Here is a 23,081-nt window from a genome sequence, read left to right on the forward strand (position 1 = left end):
AATAAAGTAAATAAAAAAAACACAAGATGTTTTCCACACATGTATCTATTTAAATTATTCTACTCATCAAATATTGCATTTATTGTTCATATTATAATTATATATTATTATATATAATTATAATATTAGTTTATTATAATTATATATTATTATTGTATATGTTATTTTGTTTAATATATTTCTGCTATTTGCTATTTAATTCACATTTGATTTATTCGAGTTTAATGATCTGTTGTCTTTATGTTTTAATATACAGACATGAGTAATAAAAAAACATACGTGTATCGCATAAAGAGATTTGAAAATAATAAAGAGGATCGATTCCATCGTGCATTAGTACGTCTGACATAAATATCGGCTTATGAGTGCTTGATAAAAATTTAAATAATATACTTTCTTTCAAATTGGAAATTATCCATAATTATCATCATTTCCTGATGCAATAATTTATGCGTAAATGAAATTGCTACTATTATTTCTATTTCTTACTATTGTATTATGAAAATACAATAAACTTTTATCGAAATAGCATGAAACGTTACAAATCTTTCTTAAATCGAATGTTCAAAATTTATTATTATTACATATAATTAAAATATTATTCACGTTGTGCTCATGGATTAAAAGATTAAAAAATTGCAATATTAATAAGAAATTCCACGAATATAGTAAGCATTCCTCCCATCCTAACGTACCATCCTCGATAACATAATAATATAAGCATTTGTACCTCTACCATGGTCACCACGTGTCTTCCATGTTAGGATACGCGTGTTATTAAGGAGCGAAGAGACAAAAGTCCTCCTCCATATTCTCGACCGCAAAACTCCGCCACGACGGTGTTGTGCGTGTCTTTTGTGTTCGTCTCTTGTCCGAAAGGGGTTCCCCCCTTTTTCTTTCACACCGAGTATACACGCGCGGATAGTATCGAAAAACCGGCTGGTTCACTTTGTTGCCAGGAGATAATGGCCGTGCGAATCGTAAATAAGGTAATAGGTCTTTGGAGGGCACCCTCTCCTCCCTCTCGTCCGCGCGTCGGTGCGAGACCCAAAGATCGCATGACGTAAGCGGGAACCTCTTAAAGCGTCCTGCGCGCTTTTACGAGAAGCGAACACGCATTGGATATAAATCGTCCTCCCGATCCAGTCCTCATCGGTAGTTGTAAATACGTCGAAAACAAGAACGGTTTTTGGATAAACCTTCTCTCACATAGCGTTGTATCGTATCGTTTACTTTAACGTTTTCTAATCGTATTATGTTCGATCGATATTATAATCGCGCTCCGATTAAGAGATCCCTTTTACTCGACTTACAATTATTTTTGATATTTTGCGTTTTGCAATTGCCTACATGTTTTATTATGTCCTTCTTTATCAAATTATTTGAAAGTTATATTTTATTACATATAAAGCTTTCCTATGTCTTTTCTTATTATTTTTGCGTTCTTTCACCACAACATTTTTTATATTTCATTCCACAATTATTTGCAAATTATTTCTACAAGTTTGGCTAATTATTATTTATAAATTTTATACAAATGTCTAATAAAGGAACACTCAAGGTATAGGATTCCTTTCGCATAGATGAAATCTTGTGCTTTAATGCACTTAGGCGATACAGTTCGAAGTCAGACGCCGAGCTCGCTGACGCAGCTGCAGTTGAATAAACATCGGCGGGTGCGCGTGCATCAAACAATGAGCGGATGAAGGAAACTCATGTGAGGGAGAGGAGGAGATGACGACGCGTATGTAGTACACACTCGCACGCGCGACGACGCATCCTGTGTAAATAATAAGAGAGCGAGCATCATCGGGAACGTGCGAGTGCGGATCTGCCGATTACGCGCATGAACGGCCATTAAAAGCGACGAGGAAGGAGAAGGATGGGCGAAAAGTAATCGTTCGTTATGATACAAAAAGTGGATACAGTATCCGCGAGCGAAAGAAACGAGGGGGCGATCGTTTGGCGAAGCGAACGCGAATTTGGGATGACGGTTTGTACGCGTCTTAAGAGGGAACAAGTTTTTCGTAAGATCGCACAAAGCTCAAGACGAAACAATATTCGCAAAAATATTAAATTGGTATTGAAAAGTTTCGAAAATTTAAATCTTGTCTTGATCCTCAATCAATCTTTATAGAAATAATCTCGTTTTGATATTATTAACAATTTTTACCCAATGAACGATTACTTAAAATAATATTTAATGTAATCTTTATAATATACTTTAAGATAACATAATAATAATAAAATGTCTAAATTCCAATTTATTAATTAAAATTTTATAAATTCGTGTATAATATAGTGTGATTTTTTTTCATTTCTACTTTATAATATATTTTATTTTTTTTTAAATATCAGTAATCTTAACACGATTCAATAATCTCTCTTGATAAAATTAGTCTTAATATTGTCTTGATAACTAATAAAAAATCTTATCTTGATCTCTCGAATTCTTGTGAGACAACATCAGGACTAATCTTGATATCTTGTGCAATCTTAATTTTTCGCGAGGAGAAGAAAGAGGATCTTTACGAAAGATAGCAGTGTAATTATTTCATGCGTTCCGTGCCGCCGCTGTCATAATGTAATTAAGTCTCGATTGGTTGGCTCAAAAAAAAGATTGTATCCTCGCTAGAATAAAATCGTCACGTATCAAATGTAATTGGAAGATGTCGAGGAAAGAACGGCGAGTGTTCTCGTTGTTACAAGGTCAGCCTGGTCTCGTAGACTTGGACTAAACCTAGACAATCGGTTGAAAAAGCACAGCTGATTCCACTTGGATAAAATTAAATCCGAAGCAGGAGAGAACTTATTAACCCTGGAGTTATAGGAGAATAATAGATAATCGCTATTCTATGAAGCGTGGAATCGTAGCTAATCGCGCTCGCTTGAAGCGACTAGATGCGTTCGATATTATTGCCAAGTGTGTGTCGGCAGCATTCATTTCATTAATCACCATTATTAATTAATAGAATCACGATCGATCCTCTTGCAAACGCGCGATTCTGCGTGCATCGTAGGACTAACCGGATTGCGCGAGATTCGCAGAAAGAAAGAGAGAGAGAGAGAGAGAGAGAGAGAGAGAGAGAGAGAGAAATGTTTAGAATATCTAGATAATATCCGAGCATATCGATGTTTGACGCCGATATTAATATAATCGATATTAATTTTAGCCTCGTTAAATTAGTCAAATATCTATATTTCAAGAGGCAATATTAGATAAAGAAATCAATAAATTTATATCCATAATAATTCAGAAATATTTTAAAAATACGTATAAATTACTTGCATATCTCATAATGTCAATATACTTTGATACTGTAAAAATTCTCTGATACTGTAAAATTCATTTTATATATGTATTGCAAATGTAATGTATTGTATGCGCGAAATGACACAACTTGAAATAATAATGACAGAGTTGTATTAATACCCGATAGAAGCGTGCGGTTAAAATTTCCTTCCAAATCCAATTCAAAAAAATTGCTCTCATTTAAATTTAAATGTTCGACATATTTAGAGAAATTTCTTCAATGATCATAGACCAGAATAACGATAAATCGACAAAGGCAAAAGTATTCGTCTGCTAAGTTTTCATAAAATCTGTTCAGGATAGGCACGTTGGAGATTTTAGAGCGTTAACAAATGTCCTTTGCCATCAGTAGGGGAGAGCAGAAAACGGGACGAGCACACATCGAGGGGTGAATTAACAGAAGGGACATACACGGGATAGGGTGCAGAGAGCAAAATCACGTGGTGAAATTCTTGGTGCGCGCAAAAGCGTGCACTTTGAATAGATGCCGATCCTTCGTTACGATAATGAGTAGTAGCTAAAGAAAAAAACAACGCGAGGGAGAAAGAAATTCGCCCTAGTAATATTTTCCGACCTCGGTGAGTCTCAACAATCGAAAACTCGAGCTAATTGAATCGATTAGCGACGCCAAAGGAAAACTGCTGCCAATGAAAAAGTGTTAAATTTAATCGAAAATAAAATTTAACACTTATATTTCCCGTATTTTAAAAATAGATCTTTAAATAGATTTATTTTTAATGGATAATATAATAAATATATTTAAAATAATTATGAAAAATATAGTTTTGATTAAAGTTTTGTTGGAGAAAAAATTGATTTGGAATTTTGCAATCTCGAAAAATCTTTTATTTATCTTTTCTAGCGGACACGTGAGAGATGTGTCATTTTCGATATCGTTGTGTAAATGTGTACGTATTTCAAATATACGTGCTATTGTACAATACAATGGACGTCATCCTTGGAGTTTTTGCTTCTTCCTCCTTAATCTGCGCACCACTAAAACAAGACTCGTTCTCCGAGAAAGAGCATTTGTCAGCGCTCGAGTAAAGAGAGGAAGAGCGAGAGAGAGAGAGAGAAAGGACGAAAGGATGTATAACGGGGATAGAAATTGGTGCCAAAAGTCGCGGCTTTCTCGGAAAATCCTCGACGATCTCGGGCTTCCATCGTCTACTCGATGGAAGGGAATGTCGTCGGTTAAATAATTCATGAGCTTTCGTGGCGAGATGAATTCCAACGAAATATTTGGTAAAACACAATACAGAATATTTATAAGAACGTAATTTACCCAAGATCGATTCGCGCGCGAGTATTGTCCGGAGGACAGAATTCTCGTCTGTTCATCGCGAGGTCGCGATCGATCTCTCGCGAAGGAATCTCTCTCAGGGGGTGGAAAACGTCTTGGGTAATAAAATTGACGCTTTGTTCGCAGACTTTCGCGGACGAATAAAGTACGCCAAAGAAGGAATACGTACAGACAGAGGGGAGGAGAAAAGCCTAAAAAGCTAGCGAGATCGGTGGTCCTCGGAGTGGCCATCTCACGGGGTGGTTAAGAACTCGCTTGTACCAGCCAGAGCCACGAGAGAGAGTGGCTTCGATCGTCCTTTTCCACGTGGACGATACCGCCTTTGGTAAATGCCTTCGTCACGCGAGGGGTGAAACCGTTTATAGTCTACAAGGAAGTCGGTCTTTTTCTCCTTCTCTCTCCTTTTTCCTCCGCCGCGCGCGCGCGCGCGCGCATCCCCCTGCGGCCCTTGCGTCCCCCGAGGCGGCCCCACCGAGAGGGGGTAGCTTGGCTCGCTCGCCAGCCAGCTCTTGCGCATCGCAACCTTTCCTCCTTTCTCGGTCTTATACGCTGCCGTCGTGAGAACGATAATCGTTTTATCCACATGAGAGCAACGGGACGTGTATCACCTGTTCGTTTTCTCAAACCTTCGCTCGGAAGTGATCGCTCGCCCTTCCTGGCGAAAAACTCAACTTTCGTAGAGTCGAGTAGATATTCGAGTTCTCTGTATGTTTTCCAAGTATTAACTTTTTTTCCTCCCGAATAGAGTAATAATGGTTGAGGATTAAATAAGATATTAATATCGAGAAATGTCGAGAAAACGCACAAGGTGTTGTTTAGCCACCGTGTTAGATTAGATGAGAAAATAAAATAAAAAGTTCTTTCGATAATTAAAGAAAACAGTTTTCATTGATAAAGAAGAAGAATGACGCAACTGGCAAAGAGCAAATTCCTGTTCTTAAAGTATAGTTTTGAATTAAGTTTGTATGTACATAAACTCGCGAGACGCAACAAAAGTACATGTATACAAATCGATAATAAAGCCACAATCGTGTATCTCTATTCTCTATTTTTACTATGAAAAGTCGAGAAATCGCGATCAAAGCAAAACGAATCTCGATAGATGTCGATCACGACAAACGCGCATTTTACTCATTACGAGAAAATGATCCTTTCCCTCGATCAACAGCATCTCGCAATGATGAATAAATTGAAAACACATGCGAATAAATTAATTTATACTTTATTTTATAAAAATCAGTTTTTATATTTATCAATAAATAAATTTCATCCAATTTTTTTAATTGTTTCAAATGACAAATTTGTCTGTTATACATCACGAGATTGCGAGGCAAAATAATGCCACGTTTTTCTTTCCGATTATTTATATCTCGTTTTAGAGACGTTTTAGAGATAACCATGCTGATAAAGCTTGCTCGATATTACAATGTATAAAGTCAAAGTTTGCGATTCGAGCGGTTAATTACCGATTGACCGTTCACCCTACAGCAACTACCTGATCGAATAAGCAGCTAACGAAATTTCCGGCTAATTGAAACCGCTATGAGGCAGCCGCTAGCATTCCGATACACAGCGTTCGGCCGTTCGTTCTTTCGATCGATCGGTATGATTCGCGATATACGACGACGATTCGACGTGCGAGAGCGACGGCAGTGATAGTCATTCTGTACGTCTATATGTTTCTGGTCCCCGCGCTCCGTATACCCCTCTCACACACATACTCTCTCTCTCTCTCTCTTGTCCTTTAACGAGGCTGGCCGAGGGTCGATCCCCGTTCGACATGTAAATGTAAATGTAAATGTTGAACAAGATCCCGCCAGGGTTTCCCAACCTCGAACACAGGGCGCGTCAACGAACTAATGCGCTGTTAGCTGGAGAGAGAAAGAGAGATGAGGGGAGAAAGAGAGAGAGAGAGAGAGAGCAGTCTCTGAGAGCCACTCGCGTTGGGGACACTCGGTAACTCCTCTCCCCTTCCTCGATGTGTGGCAAGAGTGTTGCGACCATCTCCGACACAGTTGGCAGTGGTGATCAATCTTACTCCAGAGACCAAAGACACATTCCAAGCGCGGCCGTCCACCTCTCCTCTCATGCGAGGGAACAATAAAAGCCGAGCAATAAAAAGCCTTAGCCAACGATAACGCGGCCACCTTGAACGCGCGTTACGATAACGCGGCTTTGAGAGTTGATTCACTATCGATTGTTACTTTTCGTAAAGCTTCCGTACTATTTGAATGGCGAAAACTGCTAGTTATTTTTATATTAGATAAATGCTATCGGTGTTAATTTTAATAATGCAATTTTCCGATGTAATCTAATTTTAATATTAATTTGATCAATTCCCAATAAATTTAGAATCGAGGAGATTTTCTCCAGAATGTCGAGGCGATAATAAACTTTTTCTTCAATTGCGATTAAAAAAGTAAGCGACTAAATCAAGTAACCAAAGGCGATAATGAAATATTTACTTTCGATATAATGTTCACTCTATCGCAATTGCTAAACAATCTTTATATTACGTAATAATACAAGCATCGCGCCGCGATATAACGCTAATTGTCGATCGATTGAAATGCTAACGGTAAGTATGAGTCATGTTTCGCGTGATGGAAAATCGCTCGGCATTTTGCATGTGTTAAATACGAGAGCGCGTCTGGCAAGTTTAGTGGCGTAGGGTAATTTCCGGAAACGAGGATGAGAACCGCTTGGGATTTCAGTGGGCGGCGTTGGTCCCCTCATCAAATGCTTGTCATACCGTTCTTACCCTCAAACTCTGGAGCCTAACGGATCCCAACAGCCGAGTAAAGCTCGTACCCCGCACCCCCGTATACACAACGGGAAAGAGGATTGTGTACGTGTATGTTTGTATGTATATATGCGCGCGTAGTGGAAAGCGGACTCGACTCTACCCCAATGGACACCGTGGACCGACGCTTAAAAAGCCATAGGCCGGAGCGATACGCCCCTGCGGATGGATGGGAATTATGCCGCTAAAACTCACCAATTACGAGACCCGAACGGCTTGCTTCCTCTCTCGTTCGCGACCTTCCTTTAATCTTAAACACACCAAGTATCTTCTCCAAATACGCGGAGGGAAATGAGTAATTAGTTTCCGACGGGTTTTCGAATTCACAAAACCATTGATACGAACGCTGTACTTCATTATTAGCGATATTTAACATTTCTATAAAGTGTTTGAAAAAAATAAGTTTTACAAATATATCGACACGCACGCACACACACACACACACACACACACACACACACACACACACACACACACACACACACACACACACACACACACACACACACACACACACACACACACACACACACACACACACACACACACACACACACACACACACACACACACACACACACACACACACACACACACACACACACATTCTGTTTCACATAAAATGTTACAAGTTTTCTCCGAAACTTGGTGTTGCCACCAAGAACAAAAAAATGTTGCCGACAAAATTATTCTTGAATTTTGACTGTCATTTTTCAAAATTGACAAAATTTGCAAGGAGTAGCTATATATATATATATATATATACTTTTTTTTAATAACTATGTTCCTTTACACCAATTTCTTTTTCTTTACATTATTTCTTTTATAGCAGTTGATCCCTCTCATTATCTTCATCAGAGAAATTTATATTTTTAATTTTTCACATAATTTTAAATGTTAATTAATTCGTCAATCGTTAACTTTATAATAAAAGTAGGTAAATATTTTAAATATAATTTTTTCATAATCTTTTTTGTTTTAATAAAGAGAGAAAATATAAAATTTAATATAAATAAAGAATGCGATATAATTTTGATTACCTGGGATTTTATCGATTCGTGACTCAACTGATCAAACGACAAGATGGACCTCTTATAAAACGTAAGGTAAAAAAACGGCGCGTTCTTTTCAAATACGAGAGATCGTGCAATCGCGAGATCGTGCAATTCGAAATGTTGGAAGAAGCGGTTATTCTCCACAGTCGGGCGTCAGCGATATAACGTGTATTTACGGCCGGGGTCAAACAATAGCATCGAGAGGACGAGATGAACAGAATCCCTTTCGATGTATCATAGTCCATTATCCGCAGTGCTGAAAAGGACCATTCGTCTGATTACGATTTCGCGAAATCCCGCGCACATCCACGTGACGGATTAATCAGGGGAAACCGCGCGTCGTTTCTTGCCTTCTCCGCTATTAATTAATCCCCACGATTAATCACTCCCGCCACTTTTCATCGGACGGCGAATCGTTCTTACTAGAGGCAACCCGTCACGAACAAGAAAAAAAAAGAGAATAAAGAATGAAAGATCGACGCATTAATATTGCAATTTAATTTATCGAAATTTTTTAATTATTCTAATTACGAACGTCTTTTTACACGTGAAAAAAAGTCGGACGGACTTTTATGGAAATACACTTTCCAAGGTACGATCGAGCACGCGTACGAGCGACAAATGCATTGTGAATAAATTCCATAGTCGTATTCCAACAAAGTTGACGAACAACATTACGTAGCAAAGTGCGTTTAATACCCGCAAGCAGAGTTAGTCGCGAGTTAGTATTTTACGGTAACACCTTAAAATCGGTCAATGTCTTTTCTACGCTTTGCTACCGGTACGCGTGAGGACCGAATTATGATCCAGGAACCGTAAAAAGGAGAGAATTTCGGGCGACAAGAAAGAAGCGAGAGTGGCCATAAAAACTTTGGAGCGTTTCCATTATTCCGAGAGAGGAAGTAAAACGCGCCGAGAAAGACCGTGGAGTTTTAGAGGGTTTTCAACGTTGGCACGAGCTTGTTACATAAATCGCGAAAGGTTGATACGAAAATGAGAATATATTTTTATAACGCTCTCTTTTCTATCTCTCGCATCGTGTATCCTCTTAAATTTTAGGAAGTAAGTTTAACGTGAAATAACATTAAATATATGCGTTTCCTTAATATCGCGTTTATATCCCGTTTTTTGTTTACTAATTAATACAGAATGATGCAAACGGGAGATGTAATTATGTAAAGTATGAAAAAAAATTAATCTTGTAACGTCAAGAGAGATTATTTTTCATCATATTATGCTCGAGCGACAATTATATATACATATATTTTTAGTCAACTTTATTAAATTTCGCAAAAAAAAAAAACTCTTTTTCTCTTTGAAAGGAGTTTCCTTACGTTTGCCTCTTTTTTTTATTCCGTCCATGCAATTTGTTCCTGCGCATAGTTCCGTCTAGCCTGACTTTTCTCCCTTTCAAAGCACAACGAAGCCTCCGGCGAACATTTTCAATTTTCGCTCTTCGTACCAATTCGGACGAGCCATTCGGCGAACAATTAGTCGCCGAACGATTTGATTAGCGATTGTCATCGACAAATTTTTTTTTCCGTCCCCCGATACGCGGAAAAAGCTCACGACCGACCGACGGGCAGATCATTTTCATGTGGCAATCCCAATTTTTTATTCGACCAATTACAACGTAATTCTTCAATCGCCGCGCGAATGCAGCAGAGTCCCTCCAAACAATATTCGGGGGCCGTGTCGTATCCGAGTAATTTTTTTTTCAGTTAATTCTTCCTCTTCCCGAATATTCCTCCTTCGATATTTTTCTGTTACAGGCATTCACAAAACCAATCTTGCAACCAATACATCGTTTACTCTGTTGACTATTAAAAAAGTTCATCACTCATATCTGTTATATGTTTTATATAGCATTTATAAACAATTCTCTTCAATAATGTGCGAGCAAGATTCAACACATTTTGCAGCTATTAAATGCTATCTATATTATCTATCTCTTTCTTTTTCTCTCGTAAACATATACAAATAAATAAGTGTGTATGATTATATGTAGATAAGAATATAAAATGAGGAAAACTTGGCTGGTGTATATAACAATCACAAACTACAAAATCAAACGCGTAATTTGAAAACACAATTTCCATCTTGCCTTTACACGGGGGAGACAATAAAGCAATATAAGCGGCGAGATTTTTGATATGAAATCCAGTGCGGGCGATCTCCCTGCGAGAGGGCGAGGCGCGTAGAATCCGCGGAATCTGGAGCACGAAACGACACGGCGAGCCGACGCGAAAGGGCGCGGAGCAGGTCGGCGAAGCAGAAGGATAGGACGGGGGAAAGGGAAGGGAGAAGAAAGAGACGACGAAACAAAGCGGCGTCCCTTTGTCCCGCGCTCGGTGCAGGTCGCGTCGCCCCCGCGTTCGCGCGCTCAGCCAGGCGCATTTTGCAAAGAGCGCGTCGCGAGAACTCACTCTCTCTCTCTCTCTCTCTCTCTCTCTCTCTCTCTCTCTCTCTCTCTCTCTCTCTCTCTCTCTCTCTCTTTCTCTTGTTGTCCCACGATATTGCTTCCTACATTTGCGCAAACTATATCGTCACGACGGAGGTACTGCTGCTGCTGCTGCTGCTGTTGGCGCTCGTCCTCTCGCACTTTTGTTCGCTCAACTTCTAATGCACGCCCGCGACACGAGAGATAACTATTAATCAAAGACGTAAGCAGGGGACGGAGAAACATGGGAGCAGGTAGGGGGGGCATTCACCTAGTTACGCCATCGCGTTATTAATTGCGATCCTCCACCGCAAATTTTGTCTTTTCTCCCCTTCTTTTTTTTTTTAATTCTTGGCAAAAGCGACAGATGACTGAGAGAATAGTTCCGAATACGCTCGCGCGAGTGACAGCTGACACGGTCGTGAAACGTCCTCTTTTATTTCAGAGCGGAAGCGTCGCCATTCGATCGGATTATAAACGTCGCCGAGGATAGAGGAAGGGGGAGAGGATTTCTCGTGCGGAGACTATTTTTTTTTCTACGAGATTGAAATTTATTCTTATCGTATGAAAATTGAATAATAAATCAAAGGAATGTAGAACAACCGGAGAGCGCATACGTATAAAAAAAAAACAGTCGTTATTTGTTTTACTATTTGTTATTGAAACATGTATACTCTGTAACACAACTAAGTAATTCTCCGCCTTTTTTCCATCTATCGCAACGGGGAATTGCGAAAGCTGTTCCCCAGTCTTTTCCCCCCGATGCTCTTCCCGATCTTTCTTCCCAATGTTCCCCGACTTCTCGCTTTTTACAGTTTCCTAGACGCGCGTCTTAAAACAACAGACTCTCGCGAATAACTATTTCACGTTCACCTTTTATTATCCTTCCCACGAAGGATCGGGTTACAGAATTACGAGCGTAACGTTCGCCAGCATGCATTCATTCGTTTATTTGCTTGGCAAGGACTTGTACGTATGTACGTGACGCGTCTACTTTTCTTGCTTTACCGACGATAAGCTGTCAGATGGAATAAGTGAGAGGCAAAATATCTCAAAAGCAGATAAAAAAGGAGCGTGTGATTATACTTTAAAAATTACATCTATAAAAGTTCTTTCTCTTTCGAATAATTGACATTACTAACTAGATGGAAAAAAAATTCTCCGCGTCGCGAATATCTGAAATGGCATCTTTATTCTAAATATAGCTCCTTACGATATTGCGCGCGATATATCAAACCTTTTTCGACGAAGTAGTAATTATAAAAATATGACGTTTACATTCATTTTTACGCCGAGTCATCCATTTATGACAAATTCGCCTTACGTCGTACATTAATAAAGCACGAACTTCCATCCGAGACATTTGTCGGCCGCATCTCCCGACCGCGAGAGAGAAGAAGAGAGTAATAAATAACCGCCAAATGACCGCGCGTAAATAGTCGATCATGTGCCGCGACGATTACGCTTGATTATGCGTCCGCTATTAATCGCGATAGTGTTACCGCTTTCTTCGCAACGTTATTACGCGTAATCTATATCACAGTTAATTTCCATTAAAAGCTCCCTAATAATGCGCCATTATTTACCGGCAGAAACAAGACGCCCTTCGAGAACGGAGCGGAAGCAAAAGACGCTATATTTAATCGTAATGCAAGGCTAACTTAAATTTCTTTAGCGGCACGCAATGCATCTCTCAATTAGAGTCCTGGATTAAATAATAACGTTTGTAACAATGTCTAACTTTGAGTTGGCAAAATTCCACATTTTTTTTTAATAATTCTTGCAAGTGATAAACCAAAGTTAAAACCGAAAAACCGAAAATTTCTCGGAAAAATCAGTCTTTTCTACTAAAAATGTTACAACGAATAAAAAATCTTTTCATCTATCAGTCAATTGAAAAATGTTTTCTAATTCAAACTTTATCCAAAATAAAATCCATAATAAATTAGAAATCGAAGTAGGCAAATCGATTAGTCTCTCGTTAGATGTTGAATATACAAATATGCGATAAACGTGGATTAAAATTGAAATTGTTAATTCTGTTATTGTTACATTTTTCTCATTAAACTAAGAGAAATTAATATTTGTACGATTTATTAATTGAAAGACAAGTATCTTTTTACATAAATATATTTTAGTGTATTAGTTATTTTTATAATTTTTTTTATTAGTTTCACTGAATAAAATCAAGGGAAAGAAACAATAAAATCCAGAATTTATTATGGTTTCTTTCCACTCGCTGTACTTTTCTGACCAACCCTGTTTTTCTTGGATCAATAGATTATGTCTAATAGTCAATTGCGATAATATATTGTCAGACGTTACGCGCGCTCTAAAGAGACAGTATATCGTACGTTCATTACGACGCTCATCTCTCGTTATTGGTAGTACATCTCGAGAGTGCTCGTAAAGAAATGCCGGGGGAAAAACATTATAAATAACTTTTTTTATGGTTCTCCTTTCTCGGGTCAATTATGTCATTCTATTAATCACCGCGATAATTATCAGCAGTTTCGCGTGAGCGTCAAAAGGAGTACAATCATCGTCTCTCCATCTTCTCGAGACGAGTGTTTGCGTAGAAATTATCGAGCTTATTTAACTTTTGTGATTCTTCCTCCTAGGTCAATTACGTCGTTGTATTATTAGTCATCGCGATAATTATCGGTAGTTTCGCGCGGTGTTAAGACGAATATTACAGCGCGCTTCGGGTATACTCATCCGAGAAACGATCGAGTCACTTTGTGCCCCTTGAGCAAAGCGGCGCCACATCAGCGTCAATAAGCAAACGAGTGCCCACATATCGCCCATTGGCCACTTCTATGAACGGCAATTGTTGTACGTTGACTTGCGGGCTCTATAAATAATCCCCACAATTTCTAACCGCCTCTGTCTGTTTCTCCCTCCCTCTCTTTCTCTCTCTCTCTCTCGAGCTCTTTCTCTTTCCCGCTACGTCTGCATATCAGCAAATTCGCCGGTGGTCTCGTTTCGTCGTAAGGAACTTTGAGCTTGTGCGCCGCGTGAAATTATGGCAGTAAAAAGAGTGGCACGAGCGGAGGTGGCGGCGGAGGGACGTACACGGGAGGGAGGGGAAGAACAATCAAACATTCTTCGAATTAGTAACGCAAAGTGCGAGAACGGTCGGCTCGACTCCCACGTGCTCTTTCGCTTCTCTCTCCCTCTTTCGCTCTCGTGCCCGGTAATTACACTATATTATCCTTTGACGCTTCGTCATAATAAATAACGCTAAATGAAAATGATGAGAATAACAGCGTAAACAAAGAAATACAGTAGTGCTTTGAAAATTTTGCAACTCTGAAAAAAATCAATTATCGCGTTAATTGAACTGTACGTTAAGATTCGTCGGATTGGAGCTCGCTTTAATTAAGCGAACCGTGAAATTTGGATCTCTCGAGCTTTCATTTTTCTTATTGATATACATTAAACTGTTCTTATATACTTGACGCTCACGTCATGAATGGCACTATTGATTTCTTTGCTCGCCGAAGAAAAAGAAAGAAAGGAAAGATGCGAGTGTACTTACGGGAGCGGCGGGATGTCTCGCCGGCGCGGGGTACATCTTAGTCTTGGGCAATTGCTTCTTAGAAATCGTTGCAGCATCCACGATACATTACGCACACGATCATTTCACCATGTGTTCGTAGACACGAACGCATCCTCGTGATCCGGAAGGGACTCCATTTGACGACGGTCGCAGTTTTAAATCGATCTTCTCTTCGGGCACTGCTCACAGCACAACGCGATTCATCGCGCCGATTACTTTATCGCGAGCCCGAGTACGACACTTTCTCATCGATTAATCTGTACGCGGAAAAGCGATCTCGTTTACGTTCGAGTTACGTTTTCACAGACACTTTTAGAATATCTTCGTAATTTCTCGGGCGCCGTTCATCCTTCATATGTCGTGGAATATCGTCATTCCTGTTGAAAAGAAAAATAGTTGTTAATAATTATATATTAAACTTAATAAATCGTTGTATTAAATTTTTATTCGTGCGATTTCTGATAGTGTTCTCTATTCAAGACTCTGAGATATCGAAATATATTTGCATTCGCCAGTTGCCATTTAAATTTCTCTCTCTCTCTCTCTCTCTCTCTCTAGAAATAGTGGTGAAAAAAAAGTATTCTCTATTAACCGCGCTGATCTCGCGGGGTCCATGCGTTCTCATTTCGTGTGAGCAAAGCTTTACGATGGCGCGAGCGATCAATTTATCGTTCGATTTACTAGGAACGTAAACTGCACCCTCCGTCGCTGCTCCAGAAGCATTTATCCTAATCTTCGAGGCGTGTTTCGAACCCGGGGACAAAGAGCGAGAAAAAAGAAGCAAGAGAGAGAAAGAGAAAGAAGAGGGAGAAAGAGATGCGACGCGACACAACGAAGTCGGATAGAAAAGGAAAAGAAAGCGCGCCCAATGTATGTGTATATGTGTGTATGTGTGTGTATGTATATGTTTTGTATCCCGGGTGCAAAGCTGCCGGCAGAGCGCAACGTCACGTTCCAGGATCTACGACGCATTGATTACAATGCAATTTTCAATGGACCACGGCGACGGCCGCACGGTGCATTACGAGCGAAGGCTCGGCGCTGCGACCATTATCGCAAACGTGTCAAACATGTCGAATAAATCCCGCAATAAAACATCGTAGGAAAAAACCAAGCGCGAAATGATAGCGCGCGATTCTAACTTGAGCGTGGAAAATCAAAATGAAAATTGCTCATTATCGCTTCGCGGAATTATTTTCACCGTCAGACTTTACCGCGTCGTTTACCGAAGGCACAATCACAGAAAAAAATTCTTTGTCGAGGAATTAACGCGGCTAAATTGAACGCTTTCTCCGCAAGACAAATTAAATGTCTGAGAAACGAATTTCTAAATTTTTCTTCCTCCAGAATAGAACGCATAATACGTAATTGAATATTTTATAGAGTTGCACGAGATATCAAGTCTTGATATCATCTTGTTTTGTTCGAAATTCAAGATTTTTAAATAATTATTAAGACAATATCAAAAAGATAAGATTATTGGTCTTGTCAAGATTATTGATTAAAAAAAATTTTTTAAAAAATATATATATATATTTGTAAATTAAGTTAGAAAAAAATCACTACATTATATACGAATCTAAAAAAAATTTTTTAATAAATAAAAACATTTGTATTAATACATTTAAAAACAATTAATACAATATAAACAAAATAATATAAAATTTTACATATATAGTTAAATAAAATATAGTTGATATCTCATGTAAAAATAATCGTTTAGTATTGGATAAAAAATTAATAAATTCAAAACAATAGAAAACAAGGTTTTTACCAGATTCATTCAAGATCAAGACAAGATTTAAGTTTCCGAAAATTTTCAATATCGATACAATATTGTGCAACTCTATTATTTTATGGACGAATTAACGATCGCCTTATATCTTCTTACATCATCTATTTTCGCATTAAAATAAAGCAAAATATGAATCAATCTGTATATCGCAACGCTGTTTCGTTGCACATGCAATGACGACGACGACGACAAGGACGATAGGGAAGCGCAGGCTGAAGCAACCGTGCAAACACTCGAGCGATGGATGCACCGGTCGTGCCAGCGACGTTATGCTAGGTTAGTTTAGGCCATAGCTTAATTTCCAAGTAGAGAATTGGCCATTCAACAACGGCGAGGGCGCGCGGACGGATAATTTGCGGTGCTCCCCTTCGCGCTCCCTCCTTCATTCTCTCTCTCTCTCTCTCTAGCTTACCCGTAGATTGCCGTGCGCGATTTCAGCGCCGTTTATTTTAGCCACATCGCGCGCCGTAGGGGCGTGTCGCACCCGCGAATTACGGAAAACATTTTTGCGATTTGTACGCTCCGCCAAAGAGAGGGGTCCGGTCCGCGTCCGAAAACCAACGTTCGCCATCGTGGCCGGGCGAATAACGTTGTCTATTATTTTCACGCTTTTACCGCGCCGCGCCGCGCGCGATCGCATATACATGACGCGTCATTACGGGCTCTTTGTAACGCGGGATGATGTTTCGTGTAACGCACAAAATGGAGTCATATAACCGCGTTAACAGTCCATTCTCCGCGGATAATGTATTTCGCGAATGAATATATATATATATATATATATATATATATATATATATATAAGGCATAACAGGCGTGTGTATGTGTATATATATATATATATATATATATTATATACATATATATATGTATATATTTATATTTATAAACATATGTGTATAATGCGCGCGTGCGTCAGCGTGAAAAACTCACCCAGGACCGAATTTGAGCCATTATTTCCATCAATTTACAGCAAATGCGTTCGGCGGGACGATAAAAAGTTTTGATATATATATATATATATATATATATATGTGTGTGTATGTATGTATTATATATACGCACACATACATGTATACACATATATGTATATACGCCCGACGTGTGACGTCGCAACGCGTCTCGTCCCGTCGGCAAACACCACCATCGCCGCCGAGCAAAATTAAATTCATCCCACCTCCCACCCCCCTGTATTTACACAAACGTTGAAAAGTTTTCCCACGCTCTATTGTCTTGCGAGGCAATGGAGTGCAGAATGAAACGATGGGCGATCTACTCGCGCAATAATTTTGGTGATTTTAGATTTCGACGCAATGAATGCGCATTAATAATTTGCGATCGATAAATCTCCTCTTGTGTGAGATACTTATCATTCAAAGAATGAGAAGCGTTGTGGCTTAAATAAATGTAAAAGCGTAAAGCGATTATATTAAATATCCTATCGATTATATTAAATAGCCTATGAGCTAAGATAATAGGCTTGCATGAGACAATATTCATAAAAATATTGTACTGATATTGAAATTTTTTAAAGAAATCTTAAATCTTGTCTTGAGTGAATCTTTGCAGCAAAAATCTCGTCTTTTATCGTCTTGTCTCGATTTTAACATTAACAATTTTTATTTAATACTAAATGTCTATACAAAAATATTGAATATAAATAACTTTTATATTATAATTTAAAATATAAAATTGTTTGTTATTCATTTATTTTCCAAAATATCATATATATTCATTGTCTTTAGAAAAAGGTATATAGTGGTTGCATACAATGCAGATGCGGTTCAAACACAATTAGAAAACGCATGCATGTGCTGTACGCAAAATTTTGTATTGTTAAATGTGTAAGATTTTTATTGTATTATTTATTTTATTTATTCCATTAATTGTTTTTAAATTTGTTAATATAAATATTTTTATTTGCTAAATAAAATTTTTTAAGTTTATATATAATATATGATTTTCGTCGTTTAATTTTTTTAGAAAAATTCAATAATCTTGACAATTTTAATCTTGAAAACTAAAAATCGTGTCTTAATCTTGTTTTGAATTTCGAGACAAGACAAAATAATATCAAGATTAGTCTTGGTATCTCGTGCAACTCTATAAAATATTCAATTACGTATCATGCGTTCTATTCTGGAAAAAGAAAATTTAGAAATTTAGAATTCGCTTTTGTGAAACATTTAATTGTTATTTGTCTTACGCGGGAAGCATTCAATTTAATCGTATTAATTTCTTGATAAAGAATTTTGTTTCATTATTGTGCCTTTGATAAACGACGCGATAAAATTTCGTGTAAATAATTCCGCGAAACGATAACGAGTAATTTCCATTTTTTTGTTTTTTCACGCTCAAGTATTAAAGAAAAAAAAATGCGATTTGGAAAATTCGAAAAATCCTATTCCCGAAAGAGCTTTCGCCGAGCTTGTTCGCGTTGCGGAGAAGAAAGGAGCCGGCGGAAGGAATGAAGGGGAGGGGGAGAGGGAGGGAAGTTCGTAACGAATGAACGAGCCGTGGAGGAAGTTATCACGAATCTCTCGGCGTAATCGGCCTTCGGCCTCGGATCCTTAAACCACCGCGCGATCGTCCAGTGATTTCTTTACCCTCTCGATCGTTATCGCGACATGGCCGAACGGCGGCGCACAATGCCGCCGCGGATTAAAGGATTCTCCACACCAGACACGCCGGTTCCGCGCTTTAATTATCGGGCACCGCGCGGGTGATACCGCGCGCGCCGTTTACGAGTCCCGCCGATTTCGTTATGCGCGCCATGAATGTGCGAAATAGTCGTTCTACGACAGAGACATGTGGATTCTGTTTCGCATTGTCCTAGAAATTCGAGTAATTTTAACGCAAATCTACATCTCGAATAAAAAAAAATATAAGTTTCAAGTTGCGCATGTTTCTTTAAATAAAATTGTGATTGTAAAATTAACATATTGTAATTTAAAATAATAATGTTAACGCGAATAAATAATATTTAAATACGAATAATTATTAAATATAAATGTTATTAAATAAAAATAATATTTAATATTAAATTTATGTATTACGACAACTGTATTTCGGTTGACGAAGAAATATATATATCTACTGAAATATACTTTTGTTAGCGATTACATATTTTTACATGCGTATGTAATTAAATCGTCAATTTTAAAATTTCAAACTGCGAGACGGAACGTTCGTTCGCGACCGGCACGAAAATAAAAATTCCATTGTGTTGGCGATAAAGCTAACAACTTCGAGCTAATAACTCTTACGCGACAGTATGTCCTAATATTCCGCATACTTATGATACGGCCGATCGTGCCTCTATTAGCAGCGCGACGACGACGTGAGCTTCGTAAAATGCATGGCATCGTAAAGAGCCTTATCTCGCAAAGCACGATAATTATACGGCGAGAGAAAGAACTTAAACGGCTTGCACATGTAGTTAAGAATGCACGTGTAAAAATTCTGTTTGAACAACAGGATTATTAATTGCGAATTTTCGCATAAACGGAGGAGTCGATAACTATTAAAATTCTATTTAAACAATGATTGCAAAATTTTGTTTAGACAACGGATTAATCGTATCGTTCCGTCAATCTGAATTACGATCAATTAATATGACAAATATTCGAAATATGCTTCTGATAAAAATTAGAGGTTCCTCTTCTTTTTTTTTAACGTACGACAGTTTTCCAAAGTTCACATTCAAATGGCACAATACTGACAATCCCGGCACGAAAAGCTCGTACAAATACAGTATGTAATTTACGGGATTTATGTACGTACAAATTTTGCAAATCATGCAAGATAAAGAAACCCAACTGTCAATCTCCACGATTTTACGAGACGTGTACGTCGATTACTTCTCATCGAAACATCATTAATCCGTTCTTCCTCCTCATTATCTCTCAACTCTATTTTCACCATCGATTCTTACCAATAATATAAGCAACAGCAACGGTTTAATTAATTTAATTACTTGCTCAATGCTCCAAATCCAAAAGTGGTACCAATATCGAGAGATATAAATGGAGTTGTTATCGTTGCATATAAAATTCGTTATTTCTTCATAGAAAAATATTTTTAGAACTTTTCGACGTATTCAATTATTTAATAGAGTCCTTTAATATTGATAGTGTAATAAAAATGTTTTAAATTTAATAATTTATATTTAATTGCATCAAGAATTAATTTTATATACTTTGTATTAAAAATTGGGAACTGATAAGAGAGGATCGATGAGAGAGAAAATCGACTACAAGTTGATCAAAGTATGTTCGTTTGAAAGCTAACTTGAGACACTATTTAGTTTTACATTACGATAATGCATCGTATTTGCAGTACGAGGCTATTGTCTTTCCTACAAGCTATTAAATATTTTGCGTTAAAATAAAATATGAAGATATTAATTATCTCACATCGTTAAGAGAAAATTCTTGGAGCACTGTCACTTTGATCAAATTGTAAGTCGTACAAGTCGCGCATTCATGTTCACATTGTTGTGACATGGAATCGTTACCGAGATTAATCATTTGTGTCCATCTGCTCGATAATCTATTAAGCGTGTCGCGAGTGGAACGCGATCTTACGCCAAGGATCGTTAAACGAGAAACAGAGATTCGAAGCGGATCCAGGGCCGGTTGTTTGAAACTCAATTAACCAGGCCGGAGTTCGGCTCGGAGCAACGTTTTCTCGGAAGAGAACGCGTGCCTTATCGATCAAGAAGCGGAGCGCCGGGAATTAAGCTTCGATCGGTGGGAATGAGAGAGAGGGGGAGGAGGAGGGGGAGATATTAGTTTTTGCGGATGGCTCGCCGCCGCGATCTTCGGCTCGCTTCGGTTTCGCGATAGGTGGTCGAACGTCGTAATTATTAGCCCCGAACCGGCAAACTCGAGAGCGAGACGCATCGCGTCGCGTGATACGAAACGAGAAAGTTGTCGGGGAAAAAATCCGTCATCCATGCATATTATTCGCGCTCCACCGATATGTCGCGTCACGTTCGCGAAGTTGGCCGCATAACGAGGACACGTGACTTTGCGCGCAGCTAACTATTACAACGAACAGTACTTTCCCGAGCGCGGCTCGACGTTTTTAATCGAGATTTTCGTGCCGCGGCAAAAAAAATCATTAATTACGATACCGAGAAAGAGAGACTCGAGGGTTTTGATACACGCGCATACCTTGAGAATATCCGTCACGAGTTTGCGATTCTAGATCCTGGCCGTGGAAGAAACGTAGGCACGATGAAATCCGTCGTTAATCTGTCTTGGCACTGCGGTGAAAAAGCACTCGCGTTTCCTGCCGCACACTCTCTCGCTGCGCTTCTCTCTCCTCTTGCGCGCGTATCTTCCTCTTTCTCGTCTGGCACACTGACACTTTCGTAGGAGGATGCGTGCACAAAGTCAACACACACGTCCACGTCGAATGTGTGCGTGTACGACGGCGGCCGCGACCGGACGATACGGGAACGGGAACGGGAACGAGCGAACACCGCGTCCGCGTCGCGCAACGTACGACGCTCGACTGCGAGCCTCGCGACGCGAGCCGAGTGGTAGTGGATGACGGGAACGTGTGAACGCCGCTTGCCGCCGTCGCCGTCGCCGCGCCACGAACACACCGATGAGCGACGACCTACGCGCTAAGCCGCCGCGACGAGTCCCACACCGACGCATCAATGGGAGCGAGCGCGCGCGCACACCACACAGACGGAGAAGCAGCACTGGCAGCCACGCTCCGTCTCGTTTCCACCGCAAGCTGTCCTATCCCCACCCGTGGCGCTCCCCCCACTCTCGCGCCGCGCGAGTCAAGGGCGTCGACCGACGGGGGCGAGAGAGCTCTCCGTCGTCTTTTCGGAGTTTGTGGGTTACGAATAAGAGACTCCCGTATCCTTCTTTCCCTCTGTGACTTTGCTCTTCCCGCAAAGGCCGTTAAAAAATTCAATCTACATACTAGTCGTAGCTATCTTTACGTCAAACGTTCTCCTTTTTTCTTTCTTTCCTTCTTTCTTTCTCGTGTCGTTCGTCGCGACGAATTTTGATCGCAGTTTGCGAGATATCGATATATTATATCTCTCTGTCAAATTTCCCACTCGAGTCTCTATCATTTGTAATCGGCGCCGATCAAATCGTTTCTATTTCGATTTATAAATTCAACGGGCATTAAAACTTTAAGGAGGAGCTAGACGGATCAGCTACGTCAAAGTAATAATAAATATGTGATCAAGATTCGAGTTAAATTTGGCAAGATTATAAATATTACCCCACATTGAATTAACTTTTTCATAGCAGTTCGTAATCACGAACATTTTATAGTAACTGTGCACAAAAATTCATAAAATGAAAATTTCAATTCTATAGGATAAATCTTTACTCGCAGGTTAATTATTAATTTCACATATTATTTAAAAGCCTAAAGTACTTTGCGCAATATCGAATTCGTAAATCTCGTAACGTATTAGAAAATGTATTAATTAACTTTATCTGATCTGTGCAGTTCCTCCTTAAATTTCAAGATGACAAGACATACTAAAAATATAACGTTAATATCATTGAAAGTGGGATTTAAATGTCTATATATTTTTTAAATTTGCATCGCATTAATTGTCAATATAGTTTTCATTTGCGTTATATAACTGTCGATATAAACAAATCACTCGTTTGAAAATCGCGACCGCTTGTCGGCAACTTGAATCACACGAGGAATCAACGCGACTCTCGCAATCAGCGGCGCATTAAATATATTCACCATTCGCGCGGCCGCGTGCGAAAAGTTTCAAAAACTCTTTATCGACACCCCTGCTTTACGCGGCGCGTT

At 39.1% G+C, this 23,081-nt stretch overlaps 1 protein-coding gene across 1 annotated transcript in view; it reads right to left on the reverse strand.

Moving 5' to 3' along the window:
* The window catches only part of LOC105258105 (protein groucho-like), a 67,202-nt gene extending 45,212 nt beyond the window's left edge, over positions 1-21,990 (reverse strand). The window contains 2 exon segments of the mRNA XM_025407441.1: positions 14,456-14,853; positions 21,449-21,990. Of these exon segments, the coding sequence (XP_025263226.1) occupies positions 14,456-14,491 (36 nt within the window). The 5' untranslated portion in view covers positions 14,492-14,853; positions 21,449-21,990.
* Positions 21,991-23,081: the final 1,091 nt, after the last annotated feature.

Source organism: Camponotus floridanus, unplaced genomic scaffold, assembly GCF_003227725.1.
Source record: "Camponotus floridanus strain SB8 unplaced genomic scaffold, Cflo_v7.5 scaffold177, whole genome shotgun sequence".
NCBI lineage: Eukaryota > Metazoa > Arthropoda > Insecta > Hymenoptera > Formicidae > Camponotus > Camponotus floridanus.